Source organism: Macaca fascicularis, chromosome 10, assembly GCF_037993035.2.
Source record: "Macaca fascicularis isolate 582-1 chromosome 10, T2T-MFA8v1.1".
NCBI classification, from domain to species: Eukaryota; Metazoa; Chordata; class Mammalia; order Primates; family Cercopithecidae; genus Macaca; species Macaca fascicularis.
In genome coordinates, this window is record NC_088384.1 from 12575475 (window position 1) to 12589447 (window position 13973).

Here is a 13973-nt window from a genome sequence, read left to right on the forward strand (position 1 = left end):
TGAGTTCCCTTAGTATTTATTGATCATTATCTTTACCATCTTAGACAAAGGGAAGTGACAGGATAATAGGATCATCGTAGGGAGAAGGTCAGCAGTAAGACATATGAATAAAGATCTCTGTGACATGAATAAGTTTAAGGAAAAGTGCTGTGTCTTGATATGCATATGCATATGCAAACATCTCCATAAACCTTTTTAGTGCATAAAGAGCAGCATTGCGCTAGCAAGTCCCACCTTTCGCCCTAAGGCAGTTTTCTCCTTTCTCAGTAAACAGAACGTACAACTGGGTTTTACACCGAGATGTTCCATTGCCCAGGGACGGGCAGGAGACAGATGCTTTTCTCTATCTCAACTGCCAAGAGGCCTTCTTTCCTCTTGTACTAGTCCTCCTCAGCACAGACCCTTCACAGGTGTCAGGCTGGGGGACGATCAGGTCTTTCCCTTCCCACGAGGCCATATTTCAGACTATCACATGGGGAGAAACCTTGGACAATACCTAGCTTTCCTAGGCAGAGGTCCCTGCGACCTTTGGCAGTGTACATGTCCCTGGGTACTTGAGATTAAGAGAATGGTGATGACTTTTAACCAGCAAGCTGCCTTCAGGCACTTGTTTAACAAAAGCACATCCTGCACAGCCCAAAATCCATTAAACCTTGAGTCACCACAGCACATGTCTCTTGCAAGGACAAGGTTGGGGGTAGAGTCACAGACTAACAGCATCTCAAATACAGAACAAAATGGAGTCTCTTATGTCTACTTCGTTCTATATAGACACAGTAACAGGCTGATCTCTTTCTTCCCCCCGCCCCGCCCCCCCCCCACACACGGAAATTAGCTGGGTGTGGTGACGGACGCTTGTAGTCCCAGCTACTTGGGAGGCTGAAGTGGGAGGATCAGTTAAGCCCGGGAGGTTGAGGCTGCAGTAAGGTGTGATCTTGCCACTGCACTCCAGTCTGGGTGACAGAGTCAGACCCTTACTCAAAAAAATGTATAAATAAAGAGGGGAGACGGATGTCTACAGGCAAACAGACTCACTGCTGACACAGACCTCTCAAGGGGTGTGCTTTGCCCCTTATGCTTTTCTCTGCTCAGGGCCGCTCTCCCACTGAGGATGCCCTTCAAGGAATCAGGAGCCTTCTGTGTTCTCAGAACCCTCCGACACGCAAGGCCACATCCTTCCATCCTGCAGACTCAGGGCCCCAGTAGAAAGGATGTGACTCAGAAAAGGTGTCAGAGCCTTGCTTGACTCCCCACTATCCCCCCCCAGAAAGCCCTGTGCACTGTTAGGCAGGTGTGGGGGCAACTTTTTCAGACTTTGACCACAGAGGCCACTTTACTCCTGACCCGGGTGGCTCTCTGGGAAGCAGTGGCTGCCTAGGGTGGTGAGGGCTGGAGAAGGCAGTGGGAGGAGGATAGGGCCCCATCTTGGAGGGCGGCTGAGGTACAGACCCTGAGGGGCAGCAGGCACCTTCCACGGCAGCCCATCCTGTGCCTGTGGGTACCAAAACCACAGCGCTGCCGGTGGCATCGCCTCCCCGAGGGCTTCCTGGGTGGGGGGTCTGGACCAGACCTTGTGGGCAGGGAGACTGCCATGACGTCAGGCAGCTTCACTCAGGGAGAGGAGGAGACTCAGATTGGCCCAACGCCTGGTGCGTGCCAGGTCGGTCCCAAATCCAGCCCCCACTGCCCTCCAAGTGCACAGCTGAGAGGAGGTATAATTGCCCCCACTTTACAGATGAGTAAAGAGAGGTTTCAGGGGAGGTGATGTGCCGAGGTACCTGACAGTAGCAGGCACAGTGGGCTGTTAGACCCAGGCTCGCCTGCCAGTGCTCTGGTCTCCACTCTCCAGGTCCCCATAGAAGTGTGTGGAACCATTACTCCCTGCCCCAGAGTGATACGGAGAGTCACGGTCTCTGTCCAGAATTTTCTGATTGACACAGGGCAGACCTGATGGTGAGCGTTGTTGCTCTGTGTGCAGGCACGGGCCTGTGCCAGGCCACCTCCCCCAGCCCTGCTCCTGACAGTCCCTGGACCACCCCCATCTCCATCTCAGTCTTCCCACCAAGGGAACGGGGCCACAAGCTCACTCCACCCTGACCAGCTCCCTGAAACACACCAGCATCTTGATTAAGCAACAACTTTCCCTGCTGTCTCCAGATGGTCATTCATTCTTCCATGGGTAGGAAATTGGAAAGAAAAAAGCGGTAGATCTTGAACGTCTGTATTTGTTCTGAGGGTGGGGTAGGGGGATGACATTCACCAAGAACTGACTGGAATCCGGGCTCCAGAGAGCCCCTGCCTGCACCTGTGTGGCTCCTTTCCAACAGGGAGACTGGCTGCTGGCTGTCCTCTTACTGCTGGGCCTGTCCCTTCCAATCAGCGCCCGGGGCTCTGTGAGTGAGGGTGGGGTCTGCATTTAGGTTCCTCTCCTGTGAGGTTTAGCTGAGTTTTCTGGCTCCAGAGGGATGTCATGTGACCTTTGCCCCACTACAGGTCCACTAACAAGGAAAGACATCTACACATTTGCTAGTGTTTATGGAAACACATGCAATTCATGATACAATCACACAGGGAAAAAATATAAGAAAAGATTTAGTATTTCATTTTATTCCTCTAGGTATAAAACCAATTCAAATTGTCACTGGATTAGTAGGTTTGAAACTTTTCTGAGTGTATTGAGTATAATCTTAGTACTATATTCTTGAAACGTAACATAAATTTTTGATTAAAAGTAATTCACTCTAATTTTTAAAAAATCTACTTGGTCAGGAGCGCCTTGCTTCGCTGGTGTCTGTGAGCGGCTGGAGATGGTGGTGAACGGCCTGTTTGCATTTCTTGGAAGAAGATCTTTTATTCTGTGGCTCAACCCAGGTCTCTGCCTTCCTTAGAGACTGAGGCCCATCCTTCAGTTTCCCTGATTCTGGAAGAGTGGGGGGAGGGGGGGTTGAATGGAGCTGGGAGGGGGGAGTGAGAGAGTGGAAAGAGGGCACAGGGAGGAGGCCTGGGGACAGTGACAATGACAGGAGAGGAGGGAGAGAGAGGGAGGCTGTGAGAAGGAAAGGGAGGGACAGAGCTGGGCGCCCTGGGGGGAGCAGGGAACCCAGAGGAGGCTCTGAGCAGAGGGAAGGCAAGGCCCGGGGAGAGGGGAGGAGGGGGAGGCCGATGGGGCACCAGGCAGAGGGAGGAAGCCGTCACCTGGAGAATGGCCCGAAGCCTCTCACTCAGGGCTTGGCTGTGCTCATCTAGTCCATCCCAGGGCTGGAAGGGACGTCCCTGGCGGTCCACAAAGGTGTCCCAGCAGTACTCAAATTCTGAAAAGGGACAGGGGAGATAAGTCACGCTCCGGCTGTGGGGACGGGGTGGCACCAAGAGCCCGTGACTCTCAGGACAGACTTCCCACATCCTAGTTTTGGTCCCTCCTTTCCCTCTCCCTCCCCTAGGGACTGAGCTCCTTCATCAGGCACTTCCTTCCCAGTGGGATCTGGGCCAGCCCAGTTCTCATTCTTTCGGGAAGCCCCAAGTTCTGCTTCCACTTCCAGCCACCCTCCCTGCCCTCCCCGGGCCCACATCTCCTGGCCTGGCCTCTCTCTTCCCATAGACCCCAGAGTCGGGTCCAGAGTGCAGCCATCGTCTCTGCAGGCAGTGGACCAAGGCCTTTCCCTCAGGGATGCCAACCCTCCCCACTTTCTAGTAACTTCCCAGGGCCCCCTCCTGCCCCAGCCGACCCCGCCCCACTCTAGGCCTCCATTCTCACCACTGTAGTTCATCATTGCAATTTTGGCCCCATCCCTGTGCAAGGTGCGCAGCCCCTCCTGATATCTTCCTTGATCATCATAGATGCGGGCAGCGAAGATGCACAAGCTCACGTGTTCGTTATTTGAAATGAATTTAGCCATTTCCTGGGCGCAGCTAAAGCAGGGGCTCCAGGAGGTGAAGCAGGTAACCCTGTATTGCTGGCCATCCAGCTTCCAAAAGGGAATCAGGTCCAGGAAGCACAGCTCTGCATGGCGGCCTTTAGGGAAACCGTGTATATTTGGAGCCTAGAAAAGAAAGCAAGCCGTGAGGTTATTTATTTATTTATTTATTATTGTTATTATTTTTTTGGACAGAGTTTCACTCTTGTTGCCCAGGCTGGAGTGCACGAGTAGCTGGGATTACAGGCATGCACCACCACACCAGGCTAATTTTGTATTTTTAGTAGAAAGGGGGTTTCTCCATGTTGGTCAGGCTGGTCTCGAACTCCCGACCTCAGGTGATCTGCCCTCCTCAGCCTCCCAAAGTGCTGGGATTACAGGTGTGAGCCACCATGCCTGGCCGAGGTAATTTTTAGTGAGCAGGGAGAGACAGCCTGGATCAGGTGAGGCTGGGTGCAGGGGAGCCTCCAACACAAAATTAGCAGGGGGTACCAAACCCCAATTTTCTTTGTCTTTGTCTTTCCTTCCTTTACTTTCCGACAGAGTCTGGTTTTGTCACTCAGGCTGGAGTACAGTGGCACAATCTTGGCTCACCGCAACCTCCACCTCCCAGGTTCAAGCGATTCTCGTGCCTCAGCCTCCTCAGTAGCTGGGACTACAGGCATGTGCCAACACGCCTGGCTAATTTTTGTATTTTTAGTAGAGACAGGGTTTCACCATGTTGGCCAGGCTCATCTTGAATGCCTAACCTCAAGTGATCCACCCACCTCAGCCTCCCAAAGCGCTGGGATTACAGGCATGAGCCACCACACCTGACCTGATTTTTATGATAATCCGTTAAATAATGTAATTTTCCATTACGATGGAATTTCTCTGATACTGAGTATTTGGAGCATCCTCTCATTTTGCACCTGAGATCAGTGCCTTTAGGACCCTCACTCCGCCCCAGGCCTGCAGAGAGGGGCTGTAGAGCTGGGGGAGGCAAGACAGATGCCACTGAGCTGTGTGTGCTTCCCTCGTGGGGAGACTGACCTCTCTATCCATCAATTCCCCTCGCCCCACCCCTTCTGTGACCCATAATTCTAGACGCTTCCGCATTGTGCTTTAGCCTGTATTAAGCCCAAGAGTGACAGACTGAGGCCAGAGGGCTCCCTTTGCAGGGAGAAGTGGGGATGAGGGGTCCCCAGCAGGACTAACCCCACATTGGGAAGGGCTCCAGTCATGGGGTGATTGCCCTTGTTGAGCCCAAGGAATGATGGTGTTTTGTCCAAATTTCAACTGGGAACTAGTCAAGCCAAGGAGTCCAGTGCAGAGAGGACTCGGAGTAGAACGGATGACACCAAATGTGCTGAGAAGGGGCTGTGGGTCATTCCTGGGGGAGTCCCGTCCCACTGGTTAGGCAGTGATGGGAACCGGCGCCTTTGAAAGTGGCTTCCAAGCAGTGGGTATGGGCCCAGCAGGGCCCACATTGAGCTCATAGAGCCCAGAGGAACCCCGTTTCCAGCACCAGAGCCAAGCAGAATTCGACCTCTCCAGCCAGGGGCTGTGCTGGGCAAAGGCCAGGGAAGAACGTCCCACGGGTTCAGGGCCCCTCAGCCTGGCCTGGCCCAGGTCCTCTTCAAATGCTGACCATCCCTGCATCCTGACTTGGGGCCTGTTCTAGCCTTGCTGTGGGCTCCATCCTGGTCAGGACAGAATCCCTGGTGGGCCTTTCCTGCCTCAGTCTCTCTTCCCACAGGAGGAAGCCCAGGAGCAGGCACTGGGGAATCTTGGCCTTGTGAGGTCGGGGAGCCCCCGAGCCTCAAATCCCACAGTTCCGAATCATTCCTGGTGAGAGCTGCGTCTGTGAGGGGATCCTAGGAGGGTCCTCAGAAAGCACGTTGCCTTTGACCCCACTTGGCCCTGGTGCAGACCCTTTTCCTCTGCCCCGACCCTCTCAGAGCACAGCAGGAGTGGGGATGGCTGAGCCCTGGGCCTGGGGGTGACTCTGGACTAGTGGTGTCAGCCCCTGAGACATGTGGCTGGTTAGGCATGTGGGGTTGGAAGCCGCCAATCCTGGAGAGTCACTGAAGCCAAAGTTTCCCCCCCCAACCCCAGGGCCAAGCAGCAGCAGCTGCAGGAAGCACAGGTGACAGACACTCTGCGGGACACCACAGGTACCGCCCAGAACCTTCTGCCCATGCGTGTCCCTGGATTGGGAGAGCCCTGCCTGGATGTGGGTGGCTGGGTTGGTCACCTGGTTGCGTAGAAAGCCCCTGTGCTGGTTCAGCGGGACCCAGGTGTCATTGTGCAGGCGCTCCACCTTGTAACACAGGTAAGTCTCATGCTGTCCACTGACCCAAGGTTTATTGTTAAAGTTGGAAGTGAACGTGCCTGGATCCATCAAATGTCTGTGGACAGCGGGGGAAAAAGCCCAGAGGAGTAAGAGCCCTCGTCGTGGTCTGCCCTGCCTCCCCCTCCCTCTCCACGCTTCCTCCCTTTCACCCCACCCTCCTTCCCCTTGCTCCCCACATCCCTTAGCACCTGTCAGAAGGGGCTCCCGCTCACTTGCTGGAGCCTCCACACCTGCCCCTCTGACCCCTTCTGGGGCTCACTGGGAGATCGCTGCAGCCCTGGGGCCTGTCTAGGGCCTCCTCAGGTTCAGCTCAGTGTGCTCAGGCCCCCTCCCTGGGGTACAGCTGGGTCTTCTTCCCTGGCCGCACAATACACCCCAGTCCTGGCTCTGCTCGCTGTCAGTCCCTGCTGGAGGTGGACCCACCGGGGCTTCCCTCCTGCCTACAAGGTTAGCTCTTGCCACACCCAACATCAGGGCAGAGACGCTCCTGAGCGGGACCAGCGGGGAGAAGAGCCTGCCAGGGACTTTTTTTTTTTTTTTTAATCACAGGATTTGCTTCTGCTGCCAAAAATAATACCTGTCCTTACGAAACCACGAATTATAAAGGTAAAAGTGAATTATTAGCACCCAGTGCAGAGGCATTTCCAAACCAGAAACACCAGGTCTTCACCCCGGGCTGGACAGAGGGGAGGATGTGACCTTTGATAGGACTCTGCAGAGCGCAGCCTGCAACTGGGAAGGGTCTGGCTGGGGAAGCCACGGGCATCAGCTGAGGGGTCATGTTGGGACCCCAAAGAGGCCCAGAGAGAGTCTGAGAAGAGGAGCAGCCCGGAAGTGGTGGGGCATGGGAGCCTGTCGGGGTGGCTAAGGAGGGACTCAGGAGAGTTGGGTGCAGGAGGAATGGGGTGGGTGAAGCACGCAGCAAGGTCTGGGTGGAGGGGCCATGAGAGTCAGGTCAGGACTCCCCTGGGAGACAGACACACAGGACAGGAACCCCTGCATTCCCCACCCAGGCCTGCCCACAATGACTGCAGCTTGTTGCCGTGCATTTCACTGTTTCTGCCCATATCAATGTATTGAAGCCCTAACCCCCACTCCCTCAAAGGGTGGCTGTATTTGGAAACAGGTCCTTTCTTTCTTGTTTGTTTGTTTGAGAAGTTGTTTCGCTCTTTTGCCCGGGTTGGAGGGCAGTGGCACAGTCTGGGCTCCCCGTAACCTCCGCCTCCCGGGTTCAAGCGATTCTCCTGCCTCGGCCTCCCGAGTAGCGGGGATTATAGGCGCCCAACACCACTCCCGGCTAATTTTTGTATTTTTGATGGAGATGGGGTTTTGCCACACCGGCCAGGCTGGTGTCGAACTCCTGACCTCAGGTGATCCACCCACCTCAGCCTCCCAAAGTGCTGGGATTACAGGAGTGAGCCTCTGCACCTGGCCTGGAGACAGATCCTTTCATCAGATGATTAATTTAAATGAGGCCTTCAGTGTGGGCCCAGATTCACCTGGCTGGGGTCCATAAACAAGGACATTTAGAGGCAGAGAGACCCCGGGAGTCCAAGTGCACAGAGGAACGGCCAGAGAAGACAGGGCCGGAAGGGACCCCTTGCCAGCCAGGAGGAGCGGCCACAGAGGACACAGCCCCGCCCACCCCTCCACCCTGGACTTGCAGCCTCCAGATCTGTGAGAAAATAAATGCCTGCCCTGTGGGCACCCGGCCCGGGCCATCTTCTACGGCAGCCGAAGCCTGAAGCTCTGTTTCCACGGAGGCAGCTCCTTCTCAAGGGCTCAGGTCAGCCTTGAAGGATGTTACTCAAAGCTTCTAACTGTCGGGCTTGTGAATATTCATACCCACTTACTACGTCCAGTTTTATGACAAATATGGTTATGCCAGGGAGATGGAAGGAGCCAGGCTGGGGATCCCAGGCTGTGGAGAGGGCGGCCTCGGAGATGGATGGAGGTTGCTCTGGAGGCCGAAGGGGCCTCTCACTCACAGGAGGGGCCCAGGAAAGGAGGGGGGAAGGCAGGGAGGTGGAGGAAGCATGAGGAGTTGGGGCGAGGTGGTGTGACCATGAGGGCAGGCAGGGGGGCAGGAGGGAGGGCAGGAGGGCCTGGCCAGGAGAGAACCTGGTCTGGGACAGAGGGGAGGCCTCAAGAGGGTAAGCAGGAGGTGAGAGGAGAGAGGCGATGAGCCTGGAGGGAGACCCTCACCTGAGAAGCTCCCCCAGCGTGGCCTGCAGTAATGTATAATGTTTAGGCAGATTGTTCCGAGGCTTAAATGGCTTTCCTCGGCCGTCCACGAACTTGTTCCAACAGTCTTGAAATTCTGAGAAAAAGAAGAGAGAACGCAGTCAGGCCCGCCTGGCCTGTCTTCTGTGACCTTGGGGCCCTCCCCTCCCAGACAGACTCTGGATGCTAGTTACAGTCAGTGCCAGACCCAACCCCACAGGCTCCCCTGGGACACTTGGCCTTTGCAGGCATCACAGCAGATCCACAGGTATGTGTGGGAGGGACCCATCACAGAGCCTCACTCAGTCTCTCCCACACCTCTGAGCCTCCCACTTCTCACCGTTATAATTCATGATCTTCATGGTGGCATGTGGACTGCCTCTTTTCTGACACAGGATGCGAAGCGCCTGCTGGTAATCTGGTTTCCAGAAGTAGTAGAGGCGGGCAACAAAGATGGTCAGGGTAACCTTCGGGTCTTTGGCCAGGAACGTGGCCACACTGTTTGCACACCTTGTGCAGGGGCTCCAGGATACGTACCAGGTGACCTTGTACTCCTGGTCATGATGCAGCTGCCTCCACTTGTGGAACCAGCGGAGGAATCTCATCTCTGGGTGGTACTTAGCCTTGGAGTACACCTGGGAGAGGAGCAGGGGCAGGGGAAGCTCTGAGAGGGGGAGCAGGAGGAGAGCAGGGGTGATGCAGGGGGAGGAGGGGCCAGGACAGGAGCCCAGGGGATCTTGCCACTGAAGCTCCTTTCCTCCATCCCCCCTGTTTAGTTTGAGTGATTGTCTGCTCCAAAGCTCATGTTAATTGCTATGGTAATGGCCTTAAGAGGTGGCACCTACAAGCGGCTATGAGGCTGTGGGGACTGCACCTTTGTGGGTGCCACTGCTGTGGTTATTCCAGGGCGTCTTCAGCCCCACTTTCTGTCTCTTGCCCTCTAGCTGGAGGGGCAGTGTGTAAGACTAAACTCCTGCTTCCTCTTGTCCCTGTGGCATGGAGCAGCAGTGACTCGACATCCCAGGCCACTCTGTCTGGAGCATCCCCTGAGCTTCTGGCAACAACCTTCACCCCCACGTGACTGTGCAGCTCGCAGGCCCTGGAAAGTCGCTGGTGCCTTGACAGTAGATTTCCCAGCGTCCAGAACTCGAGCCAGCACATTTCTATTCATTGTCAATGTCCCCGTCTCAGTCCTGTTGTTGAAGCATCACAAGGTGCACCAAGACACGTGCTTCCCTTCGTTTGGGAGTTTTCCCGGCCCTGTTCACGGCCTCGTGCGTGAATTCTGGCATCCATTCTCCCAGGCATCCATTCACCAGGCATCCTCAGCCCCTGCTGTGGCCTAGCCCTCTGGGGTTGGCCTTATTCCCTCTCTGCGGTCAGCTGGGGAGGCCACTGGACCTTCACTGTCCATTTCGGGGGGGTCGGGCACTGGCCAAGGGGGCTACTGAGCACTTGAAATGGGGCTCTGATTAGAGACCTGAGCACCTGAAAAATACACCGCTCATTTCTCTTTTTTTTTTTGAGACGGAGTTTCACTCTTGTTGCCCAGGCTGGAGTATAATGATGCAATCTCGGCTCACTACAACCTCTGCCTCATGGGATCAAGCGATTCTCCTGCCTCAGCCTCCCGAGTAGCTGGGAATACAGGCGACTGCCACCACGCCTAGCTAATTTTTTTGTATTTTAGTAGAGACGGGATTTCACCATGTTGCCCAGGCCGGTTTCGAATATCTAACCTCAGGTGATCCACCTGCCTTGGCCTCCCAAAGTGCTGGGATTACAGGTGCGAGCCACCCACCGTACATGACCCACACAGCTCATTTCAAAGACTCAGTGTGACAAGAAAAAGAAACTTCATTATCTTGTCAAGAATTTTATGTTAATTAATGTTGAAGTAATATGTTAGCTACACTGGATTAAATATTAAAATTAGGTGGGGTACGGTTGCTCACACCTGTAATCCCAACACTTTGGGAGGCTGAGTCAGGTGGATCACCTGAGGTCAGGAGTTCCAGACCAGCCTGGTCAATATGGTGAAACCCCATCTCTACTAAAAATATAAAAAAATTACCTGGGCATGGTGGTGGGCACCTGTAATCCCAGCTACTTGGGAGTCTCAGGCGACAGAATCGCTTGGACCCAGGAGGCAGAAGTTGCAGTGAGCTGAGATCGCGCCATTGCACTCCAGCCTGAGCAACAAGAACAAAACTTCGTCTCAAAAAAGAAAAGAAAAGAAATTACGGCCAGGCGCGGTGGCTCAAGCCTGTAATCCCAGCACTTTGGGAGGCCGAGACGGGCGGATCACGAGGTCAGGAGATCGAGACCATCCTGGCTAACACGGTGAAACCCCCTCTCTACTAAAAAATACAAAAAATTAGCCGGGCGCAGTGGCGGGCACCTGTAGTCCCGGCTACTCGGGAGGCCGAGGCAGGAGAATGGCGTAAACCCGGGAGGCGGAGCTTGCAGTGAGCTGAGATCCGGCCACTGCACTCCAGCCCGGGCGACAGAGCGAGACTCCGTCTCAAAAAAAAAAAAAAAAAAAAAAAAGAAAAGAAATTAAAAACAAGGCCTTTTGTGCAGAGGCAACCTCCCTCCACCATCCGATCCCAGGACGGTCCAGCAGGAAGTTCAGGGCCACGGACTTGGAAAGTGTGGGAGAGAAGGGCACCCTGGCTAGCCCACCACCGGGCATTTAATTCATCAGTGCGTGGTTTGCTTTCCTGGCTGGTACCTTGCCTTGAAAGATCTTTGCGTCCAAAGGGGGCCCCGAAGGGTCCTTTGTTTTCACTTCGCAGCACAGCCAGACGGTATTCAGACCAGAAAGGATAAGTCTGTTATTGAAGTTGGAGACGAATGTGCGTGGATCCATTGGCTCCACCATGTTTCTGAAGACATAAGAGAGAAACCAACCAATGCAGAGAGCACTCCTGGGTGCCCTCTGGGCGAGTATCCACTAAACACAGCCCCCTGGATGGCTCTAGGCCTTCCCCATCCCTCCACAGCCCTGAGAATTTCAGCAGAGATTGCAGTGAGCTGAGATCACGGCACTGCACTCCAGCCTGGGCAACAAGAAAAAAAAAAAAAAAAAAAAAAAAAAGAAAGAAAAAAAAGAAAGAGACGGCCGGGCGCGGTGGCTCAAGCCTGTAATCCCAGCACTTTGGGAGGCCGAGACGGGTGGATCACGAGGTCAGGAGATCGAGACCATCCTGGCTAACACGGTGAAACCCCGTCTCTACTAAAAAATACAAAAAACTAGCTGGGCGAGGTGGCGGGCGCCTGTAGTCCCAGCTACTCGGGAGGCTGAGGCAGGAGAATGGCGGGAACCCGGGAGGCGGAGCTTGCAGTGAGCTGAGATCCAGCCACAGCACTCCAGCCTGGGCAACAGAGCGAGACTCCGTCTCAAAAAAAAAAAAAAAAAAAAAAGAAAGAGAGAGAGACAGAATAAAACTTTTCACCCCAAAATAATAGCTTTTAACCTTTTAACTCAGTTCCTTCCTGCCATTTCACCTCTATTGTTAAATCACGGTAGAACCGAATTCTGAGGCCCAGGCCACTCTTCTAAGTGCTGCGTGGGTTTGAACTCATGTGAGGCTGCCCTAGGCCTGCAGGGGCACTTCCCATCTTATAGAGGAGGGGCCAGAGGCGCAGAGAGGCGGGGTAACCTGCCCAGGCCACAGAGTTGTGGACAAATGGAGTGGGGGCCCCTTTCCAGGCCAGCCCTGTCCAGTCTGTGTATTACCAGCCCTGCAGGAGGGAGCCATTGGGCACCGGGCTCTCTTCTTACTAAATTTTAAAATAAAAGCATTTCCCCAGATCACTGAGATTTTTCCCATGTATTTCATGTTTTTGTTTTTGTTTTTGTTTTCTTTTGAAATGAGGTTTTGCTCTTGTTGCCCAGGCTGGAGTGCAATGGGGCGATCTCGGCTCACCGCAACCTCCACCTCCTGGGTTCAAGCGATTCTCCTGTCTCAGCCACCTGAGTAGCTGGGATTACAGGCGCCCGCCACCGCACCTGGCTAATCATGTATTTCTAGTAGAGACAGGGTTTATCCATGTTTGTCAGGTTGGTCTCAAACTCCCGACCTCAGGCGATCCGCCCAACTCGACTTCCCAAAGTGCTGGGATGACAGGCGTGAGCCACCTTTCCTGGCCACTATATTCCATGTTACTGGTGTCATTATAAATGGTGAATGCTGATCGTAGAGGAAGAGTGTATGTTTGGGGTCATCTGCATCCTCCTCTGCCCACAGTGGAGACATCTTTGGAAGACACGATTTATCTTGTGCTTCAGAGACCATTCCCTCCCCACACCCTCTCCTAATACTTGGTATTTAAGCAAAGTAAATCTTACAGAAAATCCATCGAAGCTCTGTGAACAAAATTCCACATTGCTCCAATCATAATTTGGTTCAATTCTCCCAGTTCCAGAGTTCAGGAATGGCAGGAAGCACACAGAGGGAGCACCCTCCCAGGGCAGGGAGCACCACCTCAGCCATGACTTTCACGGGAGAGTCTCAGCAGGGGACCTGGACTGGGGCAGGTGGGGGAGGCAGCCCATTCAGACCAGCAGTGGGGTGACCACACAGCAGGGCAAGGAGCCTGGCTGGGAATGGGGGTTGCAGGGGAACCAGAGGGGAGGGAGCCCAGGGCTTGGGCTAGGGCAGGGGGAGGCCAGGGCTGACGCCCAGCAGGACCACCCGGGAGGAAGGGGCAGCAGAGGGGCCCAGCGGGTAGAGCGGGCAGCAGTACCTGATTTGAGGATTCGTCCTTTGCCGGCTAGTCCTGACTATGATCTTTGTCTGGTGCACAACGGTTTCACTTTCTGCTACAGGTTCCTGATTTTAGGACAGCCCTCCTTAAAGTGACCTCCCAGGGCCTTGTGAGTCATTGCCCCTCCCCCTTCCTGCTCTGGCACTGGTGTGGGAGGCCCTGGGATGCTTTGTCTTCCTCAGGCTCTCACCCTCTTTCCAGTTTTCTCTGGGGCCCTCCCCCGGCAGAGGGACATTTCTAAAGACAGGCCACTCTGTGCAGCAGGACCCAAGGTGGGTCCACAACAGGCTGAGTCAGCAGAGCAGACGCCCCTCCCCTGGTTGTCCCGCCCAGCTGGAGCTGCCTTTCCACCCTCAAGACAGACAGGTTGATGCCTCTGCAGGGACTCCCAGATCCTGCCCTCAGGGATCATCCCAGAGACACCTTCCACCCAGCAGCCATGGGGACAGGGAGGGAGAGTGAAGGGCATGGCGTCTACCTCCCCCCAGGCCTTCACACTAGGAGGCCACCATGGGAGGGAGGGGCAGCAGGTGGGTGTGGGCCTCAGATGTCCCACCAGGATGTCATGCGCACCCCCAAACTGAGCTCCTTCCTTCCTGCTTCTCCTTCCCCATCTCCTGCCTGGAGTTGCTCCCTGGTAGGATGAACTTTTGCCCTCTCTTGTCCCCATGTCATGGAAGGGCAGCGGCTGGTGTCCCAGGCCAGCCTGTCTGGAGCCTCCCTGTGGG

General features: G+C 54.7%; 1 protein-coding gene across 1 annotated transcript; it reads right to left on the reverse strand.

Annotated features, from left to right (window-relative positions):
• Window positions 1-2905: 2905 nt before the first annotated feature.
• Window positions 2906-13269, reverse strand: APOBEC3G (apolipoprotein B mRNA editing enzyme catalytic subunit 3G; the record flags this gene model as incomplete). The annotated part of the gene is given in 8 exon segments (NM_001284084.1): window positions 2906-2920; window positions 3196-3311; window positions 3755-4040; window positions 6151-6304; window positions 8455-8569; window positions 8813-9101; window positions 11207-11360; window positions 13225-13269. Coding segments are annotated over 7 exon segments (1125 nt in total), but the record flags the coding sequence as incomplete, so codon positions are not given.
• Between the last annotated feature and the right edge of the window lie 704 nt (window positions 13270-13973).